We start from the raw sequence: 18,845 nt of genomic DNA, 5'->3' as shown, positions 1-18,845 counted from the left end.
CTCCTTGGACCTAGATGCCATACCTTTACATATAAGTTGCATAACATAGAATGATTTCCTCACAACTGCAGACAAGTGATGATCAAAGGCTAGATTACTGTATATGTCTCTGAAAGTCCCTGTCTACTGGGTCAACTCTTAGTGGCGTCTGGCCAATATGATAGTTAGCAGGGATGGATGACTTCCTGAAGAATGCCATTATGCATTTACTGGCATTTAGTTTTGGTCCATGGTTCTGACGCCAGTTATTTGTCTGTGTCAGCCCTTCCTAGAGAACATTTGTGTTGGTGGGGGATTCTGTGACTGACCCTAATTTGCAATCATCTGCAAATTTAGTCAGTCAGAGGCATTTCACATTGGCCTTGACTTCAGAGAAGTAAATGTCAAAAAGGAACAGTCCCAGAATCAACTCTGCTTGTGACTGACCTCTTTGTAGATGTGGACTCCCCAATTCTAACTTTCTGGGTCTTGCCTGTGAGCCATCTGGCTATCCACTGGGTGACATAAGGGTTTATAGCTAAACTCTTAAGTTTGTCAATAATGTCCAAGAGGGATATTGTGTCAATGCCTTCGCCAGGTCAAGGTAAGCAGTTTGAACCATTTTGCCTTCATCCATTGCCTTGGTTTCCTTCTCAAAGACATCCACCAGGTTGAGTAGGCATATGGCCTGTCCTTGACGAAACCAAATTGGGTTGGGCCCAGCGTCTGGACGTTTCCTGTCTCATTACTGATCATTTCTATCATAACTCTTTCAATGGCTTTGCATATGAGAGTAGTGAGACTTATGGGTCTGTAGTTTCCAGGGTCTGTAGATGGCCTACCTTTGTGCACAGGGATGATTGTTGCTGTTCTCCAGTCATGAGGCACAAAGCCTGTTTGGAGGCTACAGTTAAATAGCAATTCCAGAGGCTCTGATAGGTCATGTTTCATGCTATTTAGAAGGTATCCTGGGATACTGTCTGGACCCATCGATGCAGTGTTCTTGGCCTTAGAGAGAGCATTAAGGTCCTGCTCCATAGAGATAGCTGGGTGTAGTTATATTTGATGGTATTACTTAAGGGAAGGTTGTGGGAGAGAGGGGTAAAGTCAGAGTTGAATTTGTCAGGCAGTAGGTTTGTTATATCTTCTTGCTCAGTATAGGTGGCTCCATTAACAATGAGCTCCTCACACAGTTGTTTATTGCCATTGAGGTTGCAGACATAGCTAAAAAATACCTTGTGGTTGTCTTTGGCTGTGAGGCCAAATTCTTACCTGAAATGTGGCTTTGGTAGACTTTATTTGCCCTCTGAGTTGCTGGTTTAGTTTGATGAGAGTGCTTTTTTCCTGCGGGGTGCTGTGCCTCCTAACTGTTGCCACTATTTTCTTCCTCCTGTTATACAGCCGATTGATATTGTGATTCCACCAGGGTTGCTTGTTTTTTGAGTTAGTTCTGTTCTTCCTGGTGGATGCAGCTGCCTCTAGGCTTGTATAGGGTTTCTGTGAACAGTTTCACGTAGGCAGCAATCTTATCAGGGTTTATAGGGGCTTGAAATTTTGCCAGGTTATCACATAATAGTAGGAAGTTTGCCTTTAAGTAGTTCCTGAACATTCCAGGGTTAGCTGGGGTTCCAGGATTTATTTTTACTTCAAAGGAGACCATTTTGTGGTCAGACGTTACCAGAGAAGACATTAAACTAGGGGTTGTGCAGCACCCACCCATATTAGTAAGGACCAGATCCAGTATATTTGCACACCTGGTCGGTGTATTGAAATCTGGTCCAGGGAGTTTGTGTTTACAAGGTCTTAGAATCTCTGTGGCTGCACGTATAATGTCATATATGATTCCCAGTTAATCATGGGTAATTAAAGTTGCCAGTGAATATGGTATTGAGTTGGATGGTGAGTGCCTCCAGTAAGTTTAAATACATGCTGTGGGTTTCCTGGGTCATAGAAGAGGCCCCATAGCTTGCAAGGAAGTGGTATGGAATTTTGCCTACAGTGATTTGAACATGGAGAAGTGCTCAAGTGCATTGTCCTGTCTGAGCAGCCTTGAGGTATATTTATTTTTGATGTAAATCAATACATTTCTACCTTTACTCCCTGCCTATGTAGTAGCTGGCCTACATGTGCGGAAGTCATTATAGCCTTGAACTGCTGGTGTTCTCTGTGTGGCTTTAAATCATGCCTCAGTGACCACACAGGTGTCAGCATTCTCTAGGGTGAGGACAGCCTTGTAGGGAGTGAAATGTTTTGTTTTGATTCCTAGCATTGAGTAGTAAAACCTTTAGATTTTATTGGTTTTGATTTGCTATGTCAGAAGTATTTTCAGTTGGGCATTGCCTAAAAAAGGCACTATGAGGGAAGACAATGCTTTAGCTAATATTCAAAAGCCTAGGGGGAGAAGTGCAGACTGTTCCTGGCAAAACAGCGTGGTCTGTTGACCATCTCCTTCCATGCTGACAAATATTGCACTCCCTTAGAATGACACCAGAAACTAAGCCAGTTACTAAAGTCAGTCATCTTCTGTTTGTATTGTGGCATCATCTTTGGAGAAGGTAAAATGCAGCTCAATGCTAGGCTCATACCAACCTGGGACACATATTCTGAGAGCTTCTTAATGTCTCTGTTTATATAGTCTGGGAAGGTATGTGTGTGGTCATTTACACCCACATGGACTACGACTAAGTCATACAAGTACTTGCGGTCCAATGACCTGAGTGCGTGCAGAATATGGCAGATCCTGGCCCATGATTAAGCAACTGACAGTGAGTTTGTCCTTACTCAGCCTGGTGAGAAGAACATCAGTATGTCTCACATTGGAGTCTCCAATGACCAGCATGTTGGATTGTGTGTTGGCTTGCCTTATGGGCTTAGAAATAGAGGCTCCATGAGATGTGGCTGTATGTGTTGATGTGGCTGTTGTTTTGAAAGAGTGCATTCAGGGATGCTGAGAGTATTTGTTATGTGTACTTCATCTAGGAGGTCTTTGGGTTTAGGAAGGTTACATTTAAGTGCCTGAGCATTTGCGGGTCTATGTGTCTGCTTTGAACTGTGTGTGACAGGTACAGCATGAGTACTACTCACAACCTGACTGACATTAGAAGTGCTTTTATGTGAGAGCTTTGCCCCAATGGCATTGTGTAAATGCATCTCTCACATACCTTATCAGTTTATTTGAGAATTAGCTGGTTGTCATAAACCTGAGGCAATTTCAGCATTGCCTCAGGATACCCATATCCTCCAAGCTGGTAACAGAGATAGTGGGAAAGTTCATATCCATAGCAACAGACCCTTTTTTATTGATTATATGAGGGCAGTGGGAATATGAAGTAGTCAGGAGTATTTATCTGGTTTGTAACTCCGGGCCAATGCTTGTCACTGCAAACTAGTTGCCCTATGTATGGCTAGGTATTGGCAAAATTTCAAGGGTGTTTTACAGTAAAAACGTCAGCTCAAGGTGTCTGTGTCCATACAAAGCACTACCAAACACTTGAGAGGAAATTAATAAGAAAACCCTGATAATTTAGAGATGAAGTATTTAGGGAGACATTCTAAAGTTAGGTTAGACAGCAGCTAATCAAGCAGTGCTTACTAAAAAGAAAGAATTAGCTTGTCAAGAATGATGAAAAGATGAAAGTTGCCTGAATGGATACTGCCTGGCTACTACTAGTGCTGGTCTCACCACAGCTTCAAGCTGTTGGAATACAATGCTCATTTGCTTCTTCTCTGACCAGAAGCAAAACAGTAGCACCATTTCCAAGGGGAGAAGCAGGCCACAAGCTCTTTGGTGATCAGCAGTCTTGTCCTAGATGATGCAACGGTCAGTACGCCTGTTGCAGCCTTTTCCTGGTAGATGCCTTGAACAGCAATCAGGCCAATCAGAAGGTCCAACACAGATTCTCAATGCCCAGTCAGAAACAGTCAGGAATCAATGCCCTCTGCTTCTTCTGTCATCAGGAGCAAAATATAAGTGCAAATTCCAAGCTGGCATCTATGAAGTAGTTATTAGGCTTTATGGTGATCAGCATTCTCTGGAAAATAATGTGCCTTGCTCCTTCTCTCACCAGGAGCAAAACAGAAGCAATAATCCTAAGATGACTACTGAGAGGCATAATGTGGGCTCTCCAATAATTGGTGGTCTTAGATGTTGCAGATTTTAAAGGTAAGGTGTAAAGAATGGGTTAATATCCTAAGAGTTGCAGTATGCATTAAGCAGTTAGATATGAAAGGGGGGGGGGGGTAACTTAAGGTTTAGCAATTTAAGTGGAGAGACACTAATTTAAAAAGAGCAAGATAGATTGGAAGTGGGTGGGCACTTTGTATTCTGGCTCTTTGGAATACAGTGGGATGGCCAGTATCTTTAAATAGCTGGAGGAGAGTGAGTTCACAAAATGATAATTTTTTGCTTACTCACAACAGCCAATGAAAGAGGAGCGGAAAGGAAATATGTGATCAAATTAACACAAGGGGCAGGCAAGTAGAAAGACAGTTAAATTTAAAAATACAACAGTGCCAAGGAGGGAGGTTAGGGAAAATGTAATTTCTGTGTGGCTCACAAGAGACATAGCTGTGGTCTCTTTCCTAGTAAATACAAGCAGAATACAAAACAAACTATGAAGTAAATAAACCACAATATACAAAACAGAAGAAGGCAATGCAGCAATATAAAATACAAGAAAGAAAAAACAAACTAAGGTTTCCCTCTCAGCAATCTATGACAGAGCCTGAGTGAGCACCACGTTACTGTTCTATATCCCTTATAGACATACCACTAATGAGTAGGCCACATCCCATCCCTAGAAATGCACAAACTAACACGTAAATGCACAAGCCAATACAAACCCAACTACAGCTGTGCTTGGTTATGCCAACTAAACATACAAAAATGCTCTTCCATGGTTTAAACACTCCTAATGAAAAATAACTCTCAAGAACACACAGAGGCAGGAATTCTAATACCATTAAATTGATTATTTCACAACACCCTATTCTTTCTCAATGTAAAATCTATTAACTTAATTCATATTACATAAAGATTTTAAAGACTCTTCTTTTTATCACTGTTAAAAGAACCTTAACTTCAACCATCAAAATTTGAGTCGAGAAAACATTTTAGGGTCTTCCAGACTGCTAGTTTAATGTAAACATCCATTTCATATACATATCTACTCACTTACTGAATAGTGTCAAATCTTAATAATAATTTTATACCATTTATGAACCCTGTATAAATATACCTCAAAACAACCAAAATATCCATCTTCCATATATAGTATATGCAGTTTTTCTATTTTAACTGATAAACCTTCTTTATTTTATTGCAGCCTGACAACAACCTAAATAACATCCTAACCTCTAATCACAGCCATACTGTGCTTACCTAAACTTCTCTCTAGTCCTTGAATTAAATAAAATACCTCCTTGTTCTGCTTTTAACAGTAACTACCTTCTCCTTAATATTGCCCTTAAAACCAAAGGCACAGCTGGCTTGACTAGAGCCATGTGCCGGTCCCACAAACTAACTCCAAACCCCTTCAGCTCTTCAAGTTAAAAAAATTCTGAATAAGACTGCCTTTCTGTACTAGTATTTCAGTACATAAAAAAGTGTTGAGTACAAGCCTACCTCTCAACTGCCCCCCCCCCCAACACTCTGTGCCTGTGATAATTACCCTTTTCACTCCACACTTGCTATGCTACTGCTTAAAACACATACCACCAAACAGACAACCCAGATCTGATTACCTAGTGAACTACCACCACTCACAGAAGTAAGTCTCCAGCATAACTAAATGACCACTCTACCACTATAAAAATCACTGAAAGATCTAGTATGTCTAAAATTCCGATAATAACAAATTATTGCCTATCCACGAAAAATTCAGAGTCCCCTCTCCCATTAAAAAAATTAGCTGATTTGTACAAATGTTTGAAATTTCTCTTTAGACTCTTAGACTCACAGACATTATCTTGGCCCAGGCCTTTAAAGTAATAATGAGGCAAGCTCAGGTCCCAGGTCATCCCCTAGTTTGTAATGTAACACATACCCAAAACTATTACATGCTGTCTACTTAATTCCAAAAGTATAATAAATCAATTAGAAAAACATTGATTACTTAATTAGATCTCATTCCTTAGATATAAGACAGCCATAGACTAAAACTGATGCACATCTTCTGCATACTTACTTTTCTGGCTACAGTTATATTTTCAACTACAAAGTGGGGCAATGAAGAGGCATTCTGTCTTCACATTAATAACTTCAATTAGCCGTATCCTCCTAAAACAACTAAATTTCATAATAAGTCCAAACTGGCTTTCTGCAATCATCTTATTAAAAAAAGACAGCTCCACTCATCTGGCAATTGCTTAAGTTCCACTAGCTTCCACCAAACAAAAGTGAAAAGTGTTTATTTCCATTGTTATACATCAATACCCCTTTGTTAATATCTAACCCTGCTTAATGACTTCAAGTTAAACCTGCTAGTCAGACTAATCAACCAACCCAAACTTTGAGGAATAGCTAGTCAACCAAGTTTCGACCCAATTAGTCGAAGAACCTACTATAGATAACCTAAAAAGTGTCACTCATTCTCTGCATTTTTTTTTATTATTACTAACATTCACAATAAAATCATGTCAATTTGTATTCATCCTCCTTTAGTGAGTGACCACTACCCCATCACATTCCAAATGAATAACATATTATATTTAACAAAGTTATGCGGTAAGATTTAAATAATGACTTCCAAATCTGCAGTTAAAACATTAAAAGCATGTGAACATATAAAATTCCAGAAAAAATAAGCCTCTCAGTCAGTATAGGCCTACACACACACGCCCCCTCCCTCTCTCCACTGTTTAGACTCTTCCTCCCACTCTCAAGTATGGACTGAAGGAAGTTGGGTGAGTATGAGTCATGTGAAGCTAAAACAGCAGTAGAATCATGTTGGAATTTCTGGAGATGAGAATGAATAACAATACAATGCTGGTGATTATATTACAGCTCCTGCATACTGTTGTGTCCTTCTGTTTGCAGATTAAGTGCTAATTATGGAGGTACCTATATACTAAACAGAAGTGTGGAAGAAATTCTCACTCATCATGGACGTGTGGTTGGGATTAAGTCTGAAGGGAAGGTAAGAAATATCTTAGCAGGGTTGTAGTTCTTGGGTACCCATGGTATAAGCAATAGTGAATTTTCTCTTGCAGTTTGTTTGTTTGTTGATTTATTTATTTATGTATCTGTTACTATTTATTCAACAGGTAGTAATAAATAAACAAATGTGATCAACAGGGTGAGCAATAGTGACTTTTCTTTTATAATTTGTTTATTTATTTGTTTAGTTATTACTATTTATTCATTGATTAATAAAATTTTTCTACTGACCCTTTTCAGCTATGACCCAAGCCAGCTCCAAGAGCAGAAAATACATTAGGCTCTTACTAATCAATAACATCATATGCAGAATGTGTAAATGGTAAAATGTGGTATTTAATAGTAATATAGAGGATTATGATTGGGTAGCTAGTCATAACCTGTTTATTATATGTTTGAGACATGGATACCAAGAAATTCACCTCAAGGGGAAAGCTCGAGAGGTGAATCTTGGCATCCGTGTCGCGAACACATAATTAAAGGTTATGATTGGTCATTCCCACACTTGCACAGTATATCAGTGCAGGAAACGTCCAACCATTTTTCTGCTAGTATATGCTCCATTTACAATGGGCACTCTGGTTGGGCTGTCCAATCACCATGCTCATTTATGAATAGTAATGATCTGTTATACTATACTATACTAGATGGTTATCACATGTAATGCAATTCACATACTTATCCAACTCAAGTTTTATAAAAAATCACATAGCATTTGAATATTTGCTATATACACAGTTGTGAATGATAGCTGAAATTTTATTATCATAATAAGTAGCATAGTCTTTCCACCTTATAGGCATTTTTTTAATTATAGGTATCTTTATTTGCCTCCCAACTCTACAAACTCTACAGTCGTGCTTGGTAGAAGCACTCACTGCTGTAAAGGAGACATGTCACTATCAGAAAGATAAGAAGCGTCACAAACTAGAACAATATCATGTCCTGTAGAGCAGGCTCCGCCTCTCTGACAGGTACCTCTGTTAATTCTTAGGTGCCATAGCAACACTTTTACTTTTATTAATCTCTTTCCTGAACTGATTTAACATTTCGTATGTTCTCTGGTTGCAAAAACAGAAACTATTTAGGCAAATACTTCTTCATTCTTTTTCCCCATCAGCAGATGACAATTATAACCCAGAAGGTTATAATGAAATGTTTCAGTACTGAAGCAAAGCCAAGTAGCAGTCCTGTTTTGAACTTGTAACACATTTTCTCACAATGCTTACACAACATTCTCTATGAAATCTCTCTCTGTTTTATGTGAAAATTGCTTTTGGAAGCACAATAACTCAATCTGATGAAGTATCACATGCATTTATGACCTTAAGATAGGATAGCAAGAGCAAATAAGACAATGACAATTTTGAACTGAAGTAAGTCATTACATAGCTTACTGCATGTCAGTCCATGGATGCTAAGTCTGACAATTTCAGTGCAGATGATTAAGAAGCGTGCATCTGGGTTTGAAATGGAATTTGTTTCTTGTCATCTGATCATCATGACTGTAGATGTTCTGTTCAGTACATTGAACAAATTCTTACAGAATACAGTCCATCCATCCTCAACCCCTTTTACCATTTTGCACATGGGATCAAGATGTCACTTCAACAGTGACAGTCATCTTAAGCCAAGGTTTACACCACCTGCCGCAGTAGTTCATTTGTACCATTCACTCACACACCCTCACACCTATGGCTAATTTAGAGTGTCCAATCCACCTACTGCATGTCTTTGGATTGTGGGAGGAAACTGGAGCACCCGGAGAAAACCTACGTGACTACAAGGAGGATATGCAGACTCCAGACAGAAGGCACCCCAGCTGAGAATCGAACTGGAGAACCTCTTGCTGTGAGGCGACAATGTTAACTGCTGCACCACCACAGCCACCCAACAGAATACAATCAAACCCTGTAAAATAATAAGCATATGGTCAAGAAATATCAAAAGACTCATCAGACTACACATTTTTGTTTGCATTAGGTTTTTCAGTCACTGCACTCTGAACTCTATTTCTATGGCTTTGTGTACTGTACAAATGTGTGAATTATCCAGTTCACAAATATGCCAACTATTGCTTCACTAATCACTGAATATTTTGCATGAATGTGCAAACTGACTGCTTCATGAATATGTGAGTGGCTGCCTGAGCAAATCAGTGAATAGTTTACTGCGTGAATGTTTAAGTGGTTTTCTTGTGTAAGTGCATACTGCCCTCTAGTGTACTATAAATGTAACTGAAGACTGCATATTCATTTTAATTATATCAAACTGCTTACATGCCATTCTGCCCAAGATATCTGAATGTTATACTGAGACAATCTAAAACAAAAGATTTTATTTTTATAAACACAACACAGCTCCTTCTGACCCAATGATTTTAATGTGTGGCCAGAATAAGTCAGTAGGCGTGCCAAGTGTTAATTGTGAGTCACTTATGATTAACACTTTAATGTCTGATCACAAATGTTTGAGTTATTGCCTAGGGCATTATAAGCCTAAAGCTAGCCAGTTTGTTTTTTTCCATTTAAACCCATTTTTTTTTAATTGTATTTGTATACTGAAAGTTAGTATAACAGCCTCTGTCAGTGAGTGACCACAGAAGTGACAAATCCCCCACCTTCTCATCCCCATCCAGTCATGAAGAAAATCAAGTTGAAAACTTGCCCTGGGACCCTGCCTAACCTGACTTGGTGATTAGCCTGAAGTGAAGGGATCTGTCCCTGAATCCTCTCCTCCTATTTATTTTATTTATTTCAGTGCAGAGGTTCAAGTCTCTGGCTTGGCTTGATTTGGATTTGGATTTTCTGAGGTGCAGCATGTCCATTAATACCGGGTTGGACATGGTGTTATCTGATGTACTGACACTGCTGTATCACACAAGATTCACTTTTCTCTGAGATACAGTGATCTCTGAGTTAGCATATTTAAATTGCATGGGTGTGGGAATGTATAGCTGGCTTTAGGCATTAGCAAAGCCTTTGGTTGCTGGGGCGCCTTGGTCCTGTGGGGCTCCCAACCACAGCAAGTTATCAAATTTTGATATTTTGTTATATTTGTTAAACCAAAAAAGCCAGAATAGCAGCCTTGAGTTCTTAATAATCTGTATATATAATAATTCATAGGATGAAGACTCCTAAGGATCGCCATCACTTCTTCTCCTTTACAGATTCACAAATATCTGTGGTTGCACTAACAGTGTTTTCTCAAGTAGCTAGCTTTGTACTTTCATTAAATGTTTTAACATTGACATAGTGTCCTTGACTTAGCTAAATCCTCTTGGTGGACATTCTCTAAAGCAAAACCAACATCATAGCTGTCTTTAGGCACCCAAGATACCTGCGACTGCAAGGGCCCCCAATCATCCTTGAGTAAGTTGGGGGGCCCACAAAAGCTGTTGCTGGTTTTGAGATAATGAGGAAAAAAATCTTTCTCAGATTATGTGCTTTACCCTAAACAGGGTTGTGCTACGACCCTGTTAGGATAAAGCCAGTAATCACTGAATGAGCGAGGCAAGCACTAGAGATTCTCAGCAGAGAATGTCCAATTTCAGTGATTACCTGAGATTTTCAGAAAAGCAGATTCTCCCAATCTTCAGAGATGGTGTTTTGTTTGAGGGAGTTTTATAAATACTGGCAGGATACCACATACTACAGCTCTCAACTTATTTGCTTAGGTATTCTGTGAAAAGACAACAATAATAGCAGAATAAAGGATCAAGATTAGAAACATTTTTTAAATATTACATTAATTCACTTAAAATAATATTATGTTTTGCATTAATGTGTATCTTTTTTGAACACTAGTATGAAATTGTAATGGCTGGCATTGTTGACTGTCTGCAATCCTGAATTATATATCAGCAGCTCTTTTTTATGAGGTACAGGGCAAAAATTTGAGGCAAAATCAGGGATAATCTGTGAAGTCAAGGACAGCGACAGTTATGCATTACTCCTGATGACTGCTAAACAACAGTCACTGATCTTTTATGGCAGTACTAATGTCACACAAGGTATTGCTATTTCCTGAAGTTAGTGTAAAATTAGTATTGTTTTGACTTATGATTGTGTGTGCGGGGAGGACTACATTGCAAGAGCAACAAGATGGCTATAATTTCTTTTACTTTCTGTCATAAACATTATTGGCACTGCCATTATGCTTATGTATGGGGGAAGCTGTTAAAGTATATTTAAGAGTAACAATCTGACCATAATTTCTTTCACTTGCCATCACAAAAGTAGACCTTGCACTCAACTTTCCACACTTGTCTAGAGGAAAACAGTCTTTAGTACTTAATAAATAAGCACTTATTCAGGCATGTCTAAAGGTCAGCTCCCGGTGTTTTTTCCTGTCTACCTGATGAATCTGGGCATCTTGAGACAATGCAGCAACTGCCTCATGTACACAGACAATCCTCTCCTCCTACCAGCCAGCACTACGACCTGTGAGAGATGCACTTATATAGCCAAACTGGAAGCAAAGCTCTCTTCACCAAAGACTGGCCTAGACAGTCAAGAGGAGAAGGTAAACACTTGCAGCGCACCACACTCATCACATAGTCCCTCAAAACCTACACCACCAAAACACACACACAGAAGCACAAAACACACACCTACATTCATGGAGGCTCTCAGTACAAATCTGCCCAAACAACAGAGACCTCCAAAGCAGAAATGCAAGCAACCTCCACCCCCCAACACAACCCAAATGACGCATAGCCCACACACTCAGTGTGCCACTCAACTACAGCCCATAAGGCATAACGTACCCAACACTCTAGTCATAGGTGACTCTATAGTAGGGCACACTGATGTTCCACTCACCAGGCTAAACAAGGAAAAAGTTACTGTCTGCTGCCTGTCAGGTGCCAGGATCCGCCACATAACGCACACACTCAGGCCACTCCACAACAAGTACAAATATGACTTTGTCATTGTCCATGTTGGTGTGAATGACCTGAGACATACCTCCCTGGACTACACAAAAAGAGACATGGAGGAGCTCTCCGATCTTGTAGCCCAGGCAGGTATGACCCTAGCTCTGAGTAGCATCCTGCCATCACCCAGAATGACACCACAGTACAAGGACAAAATGATTGGCTTTAACAATTGGCTAAGCTTCTGGTGTCATTCTAAGGGAATCCAGTATCTGTCTGCCTGGGATGACATGGTCGACAGAACAAGCTGCTTTGCCAGAGATGGCCTGCACCTGTCGCACTTGGGATTCCGGATACTGGCAAAGGCTCTTGCCACCCCTATAGTGCCTTTTTTTAGGCAAGGTTCAAATGACAAATTCACTACCGTAACAGGTACAAGCAAGCAAAATCTGAGGGTAATGCTACTTAATGCTAGAAGTCTAAACCTCAAAATGCACTCACTTGAGGCACTCCTTAAAATGGAGAACATTGACATCTGTGCAGTGACAGAGACCTGGTTCAAAGCTCCAGAGAGCACCCCTGCATTACCAGGCTATATACATACCACACCTTTCGGCCACCAAACCCAGACCGAAACACTAAAGGTGGAGGCGTGTCCATATTCATTAAGGATATCCACATCTCCAAGCTAGTTGCTCAGCATAATGCATCCGAGATTATCCAAGTTCAACTAACTCTGGGCAAAACTGCAATCCAGATTGTAGCTTGCTACAGACCCCCCACCATGCCCCAGAATTCCCACTCCTCTTTTCTTGATACACTGGAAAATATTAAGGTACAACCCAACACTCTAATAATGGGTGATTTCAACTACCCTGCCGTTAACTGGGAAAACTACTCATGTACCAACTCTTTTGCTCAACGTTTTCTGGAAATCATCAATCCCAACGCCTTGGATCAACTTATCCACACCCCCACCAGGGGCAGCAATATCCTAGACCTGGTCATCACCAACATGGGTGACTGGTGTTCCACACCAGAGGTCAGCTCCTCGTTGGTCAGATCCGACCACAAGCTAATCACCCTAGACATCCACATCCCGCTCCCACCCCCAATTAGGAAAACAACCGTAAAAAATTTCTCCAAAGCCAACTTCACACTTCTTTAGACAGAAGTGGCAAACTTCACGACACCCATGCAGATGGACAATAGAGGTACGAATGCTGAATCCTACACAAATGCACTTTATAAGCACTTACACGAGTGCATGGATCATGCTATCCCTAACAGAACCAAGATGCTATCCTCCAAAAAAAAGGAAGCCAATCTGGTGGTCTTCTGCCATAAACAAACTCTACAACAGAAGAAAGAAACTGTTGCAAAAAAGAGTAAAATCCCACAATTGGAGGAACTCCCTGGTCAGCCTCAGTAAGAAGCTGAGATCCCTCATAAAATCCAAAGCTAGTTATGAAAACAAAATTGCCACTGATTCTAAAGACAACCACAAAGCATTTTATAGCTATGTCAAGAATCTCAATGGCAACACTCAGATCTGCTCTGAGTTACAGCACAACAACACTAAATATACAGAACCAACTGATATTGCCAACATCCTGGCAGATAGGTTCAGTGCTAACTTTACCCCCCTCTCACCCCCTAAAGGGCCCATCTTTATTCCAGAAGAATGCAAAGTTCCTGTAATCACGGCTGCACAGGTAAAAACCTCACTCTCCAAAGCCAAGAACACAGCATCTATGGGACCTGACAACATCCCAGGCTGCCTTCTACATGAACTACAGAATGAACTGGCACCCCACCTAAGTACCATGTTCAATAATAGCCTCACCTCAGGCTTTGTACCCAATGAATGGCGCACCATGACAGTTATCCCACTCCATAAAGGGGGGGCCACAACAGACCCTGGGAACTACCGCCCCATTAGCCTGATGAGCGTCGTCTGCAAGGCCATGGAACGTATCATGGAACTCATAAACAAAGACATTGGAGATCTTCAAACTCTGGACCCCACACAGTTTGGGTTTGTAAAAGGCAGATCATGTCTCCTAAACCTGATAGACATCTTTGAAGTAGTCACCAAAGCCATAGATGAGGGTAAGGTGGTTCACACAGCCTATCTAGATCTCACCAAGGCATTCAACACCATCCCCCACTCTGGAATTATAGATAAACTCACTAAACTAGGTATAAATCCCTATGTCACAAGATGAGTTGCCAACTGGCTTACTGACAGAACCCACACTGTGAATGTAGCAGACTCCAAATCAGACTTCAGACCAGTGACAAGTGGAGTACCACAGGGTTCAGTCCTGGGTCCTCTCCTGTTTGGTATCTACTTCTCTGAAGTACAGGCTAACACAGAAGGTCTTTGGCTAACTAAATTTGCAGTTGACTGCAAACTAGGAGCCATAATTGAAACTCCTAACAATGTGGACATCCTACAAAAGGGCCTCACTGAGACAGATACCTGGTGTCAAAGACATGGTCTCAAGCTCAATGCCAAAAAGTGCATTGTCATCCCCTTTGGTAAAAACTCTGTACCCATGAACTACCACATAGGCAGTAGTCTAGTTAACACCGAAAGTGTGATAAGAGACCTTGGGACACAGGTGGACAGTAGTCTCTCCTTTGATAATAACATCACCATAGTGGTCAGGAAATCCTCCTACGTGGCACACCTCATCACAAAAGGTTTCTCATCCAGAAAAAAGAGGTCATTGTTCCCCTCTACTCATCACTCATTAGACCCATTATAGAGTACAATGCCCCTTTTGGTATGTACCTCACAAGACATCTACAACAACTGGAAAAGCCACAAAAATACCTCACAAAGAGGATTACTGGCCTCAAACAGATGCTTTACACAGACCATCTCAAAAAATTCCAGCTTTACTCCGTCGCATATCGCCTACTCAGCAGCAATGTCTGCCTAACATACAAAGCTATGTCAAACCCAGAGCTGTTGGACATGTTCCACTTAAAGAAATCCCAGTCCCTCTGAGCTACACGCTTTAGGGACCTAAACCTTGTCACCACAATAAACAGAACATGCTGGAGGGATAGATTCCTGTCCCAGAGACTTCCCATACTCTGGAACAGACTACCTATCTATGTCAAACAGAGCTCCTCATTAGCACTCTTCAAGAAAAATCTTGATGATTGGATGGGTAATAAGAAATTCACCCCGGGGATCACTTCTGTGGTTCTGCTTGACAGGGGCACAGGAAAATAATTTTCTTGGGTGGCGAAAGCCAGGGTACCTTTTTGGCTAGGCTTGTATAGGCCCTAAGGCCAATAGCCTAGTACCTACCTATGAACCTATGAACCTATAGGTGGCTGTCTATGGTGGTTTTGCAGGTAGAGAAGGTGTGTGAAAGCACCTGCTAATTGTCACAGAGACATCATGAGTAGCATTACCATTTCACAGTACTTTCCTCTGGTTGACTTCTTGGCTATGGCTTTTGTACTCTGGTTTCCTACAGCACCTCACAGTAATGCAGTATGTGAATTGTCATTCCTTCAGCTTCCCTGAAGGTATATATACAGAGTGTGTGTGTGTGTGTGTGTGTGTGTGTGTGTGTGTGTGTGTGTGTGTGTGTGTGTGTGTGTGTGTGTGTGTGTGTGTGTGTGTGTGTGTGTGTGTGTGCGCGTGTGTGTATGCGTGTGCGTGTTACAGTGAGCTAATCGAAGGAAGGACTCTCAGCAAACTCTGAGCTACAATATATAACATTAAGTATCCTGTTTTTTGTTTATTTTGTTCTTTATTTCTTTGTTGTTTATAGCAGTTTGTGTACTGTGTATTTTTTCTAGCTAGTTTCACTGTGTGTGAGGTATTAACTGGAAATTGTCCACTCTTATTAAGCATCTGTTGGGTTGTTTGTTTATGATAACTTTTTGCAGTTAAACTCTTTTTTCTAGTGGCTCCTTTAGCTGTTTAAAACTTTCATTTAAAGGCTCACTGCTGCTTTTCAGCTGTGAGTAACATTTCTGCAGTTTGTTCTAAGTAGTGGGATATTTGTAGCATTTCCATATTCAGGCTTGTATTTGGGCCTAGTGTTTGTGGAGGCTGTGTGTCTGAGCACATAATTCAGGGACATCTTGTTTTAGCCAAAGCCATCAGGCATTTCAGTGAGAGAGAATTGTTTAAGGTCATTGGCTGACTGAGGTCTCCTGGACTACAGCTTAGACTAAGCACCTCATTGGTTCTTTTGAGATTTATTTCTTAAAAGCTGTCTCAGGTTTCAACTTTCTGTTACCTAAGAAGCTCAGTTGTGAGTGTTCAGCCATTTTACAGTGAGCTAATCGAAGGAAGGACACTCAGCAAACTCGGAGCTACAATATATAACATTAAGTATCCTGTTTTTTGTTTATTTTGTTCTTTATTTATTTGTTGTTTATAGCAGTTTGTGTACTGTGTATTTTTTCTAGCTAGTTTCACTGTGTGTGAGGTATTAACTGGAAATTGTCCACTCTTATTAAGCATCTGTTGGGTTGTTTGTTTATGATAACTTGTTGCAGTTAAACTCTTTTTCTAGTGGCTCCTTTAGCTGTTTAAAACTTTCATTTAAAGGCTCACTGCTGCTTTTCAGCTGTGAGTAACATTTCTGCAGTTTGTTTCCCACCTTCCCTCCCTGTTGGTATAGTGTTTTTATAGTTGGTGGCTTTGCAGTTGCCCGCCCCTAGTGTAAATTTGATCTGGGACCCTCCTCCCAGTCTAGTGTCATTACCTCATTCTAGTGTCATTACCTCATTCTACCCAGTACAGGGAGAGCATTTGAGAAGGCCAATCAGCTTAGTTTCTGCTACTCCTTTCTCTCTTTCCTTTCTCTCTTTCCAAAAAAAAAAAAAAAAAAATTATCTGCTTTTACTGTATTTGTGTTTTTTCCTACTTTATTTTGCTTTTGCGTCATCTTAAAAGTACTCAATTGTATTTATTACTGCTTGTTGTAACTCATTGTAAGCCTTTTAGTTTAAGCACCTGGGCTTCAGACCAGTTTTACATTAGGAAGGTTTGTGGTCTGCAATGTAGTGGCAGAACAGGTAGCTTACATCCTTCTAAGTTGGGAACTGCTGATTGAGGGCTCAGTGTCTGTTATTCTAAAAGTGTATTAATTCTGGTTTAAGCACTTGGGCTTGAGGCCAGTTATTTTACATTAAGAGGGTTCGTGTTCTGCACTCTTGTGTGAGGAGAGGCTGGACTCTGTCCTTCTGAGCTGGGAATTTCTGGTTAAAGCTTATAGTGCCTGCATATTTGAACTGCTTCTTACTGAAATTGGTACACCTCGTTTGCTGTAGCATAGACTAGATCCAGGCCTGATGAATCTAGCTTTGTTTGTGTAACTTGAGCACTAATCCAGGCATTCTTTAAAGTATTCAGTTGTATTTATTACTGCTGGTAGTAACTTGATTAAAGTGTAGCTATCATTTCTAAGTCTTTTGGATTAAGCACTTGGGCTTCAGACCAGTTGTTTTAAATTAGGAAGGTTTGTGGCCTGCACTGTGGTGGCAGGACAGGTAGCTTACATCCTCCTAAGTTGTGAACTGCTGATTGAGAGCTCTGTGTCTGTTATTCTAAAAGTGTAATAGTTCTGGTTTAAGCACTTGGGCTTCAGGCCAGTTATTTTACGTTAAGAAGGATTGCGGTCTGCACTCTTGTGGGAGGAGAGGCTGGACTCTGCCCTTCTGAGCAGGGAATTTCTGGTTAGAGGCTTATAGTGCCTGCATATTCTAACTGTTTCTTACTGAAATTGGTACACCTTGTTTGCTGTAGCATAGACTAGATCCAGGCCTGCTGAATCTAGCTTTATTTGTATGCTTGTTGTTTATTTCCCTGAAACGCTAATTCCACCTAAAACGCGGCCTTTTAGCACTTCTGTGGATCCCTAGTGATATCTGCATTGCTTACTGTACTTATTTCCTTGTTTCACTTGAAAGAAAGTTACTGTTTGTCGTTTTTGCATTTAAATTACCTGTAACACATTGCATTTAAGTTACCTGGCACTTGCTCACTAAAGCAATTATATAAGTCAGCTCTAAAAAATTAAAAGCACTACACCCTCACAAACTCCCCTTGAGTACCTTGTTCCCCATTGGCCCTTTTTTTCAATTATAAAGGAATTCCCAGTACTATTTTAGCATGTCCAAAGGTCAGTTGTCAATCTCCTCTCCGGTTCAGCTGGTGAATCTGGAAATCTTGAGGCAATGTTACAACTGCCTCATGTACACAGACAGCCCTCTCCTCCTCCCAACAAATTCCAACACATGTGAGAGATGCAACCATATAGCCAAACTGGAGGCTAAGCTCTCTCAACTCAGTACTGGCATAACCAGTCAGGAGGAGAAGGAAACCACACTCACTACAATTCCAGTCTCACATAGACCTACCACGACAACAAACTAAACACATAAACACACAAAAACATACTCGGAGGCTCTAAATAAAAATCTGCCTAAGCAGCAGAGACCTCCAAAGCAGACACCCAAGCAACCGCTACCCCAAAACAAAACACGTGCAACACATAGCTCACAAAGCCAGTGTGCCGAACAGTCACAGCCCTTAAGGCTAAACAACACACCTGATACACTTGTAATAGGTGACTCTATCGTTAGGCACACTGACGTCCCGCTCACCAGGCTGAACAAGGAGAAGGTCACGGTGAGCTGCCTGTCGGGTGCTAGGATCCGCCACATAACACAAGCACTCAGGTCACTCCAAGGCAAGTACAAATATGACTCAGTCATTGTCCATGCTGGTGTGAATGACCTGAGACGTACCTCCAAAAGAGACATAGAGGAGTTCTCTGAGCATGTAGCCCA

The 18,845-nt window shown here is 40.8% G+C and overlaps 1 protein-coding gene across 1 annotated transcript in view; it reads left to right on the top strand.

Moving 5' to 3' along the window:
- Positions 1-18,845, top strand: part of LOC122807582 (rab GDP dissociation inhibitor beta-like) — a 461,207-nt gene that overhangs the window by 248,810 nt on the left and 193,552 nt on the right. Inside the window, exon 7 of the mRNA XM_044078496.1 lies at positions 7,016-7,115. Coding sequence (XP_043934431.1) covers positions 7,016-7,115 — 100 coding nt within the window. The remainder of the gene's footprint in view (positions 1-7,015; positions 7,116-18,845) is intronic.

The sequence above is a fragment of the Protopterus annectens genome, chromosome 7.part1 (assembly GCF_019279795.1).
Source record: "Protopterus annectens isolate FY-2018-M chromosome 7.part1, PAN1.0, whole genome shotgun sequence".
Classification (NCBI taxonomy): domain Eukaryota; kingdom Metazoa; phylum Chordata; order Ceratodontiformes; family Protopteridae; genus Protopterus; species Protopterus annectens.
The sequence above is the reverse complement of the archived record's forward strand: the minus strand, read 5'-3'. Positions and strand labels throughout refer to the sequence as shown.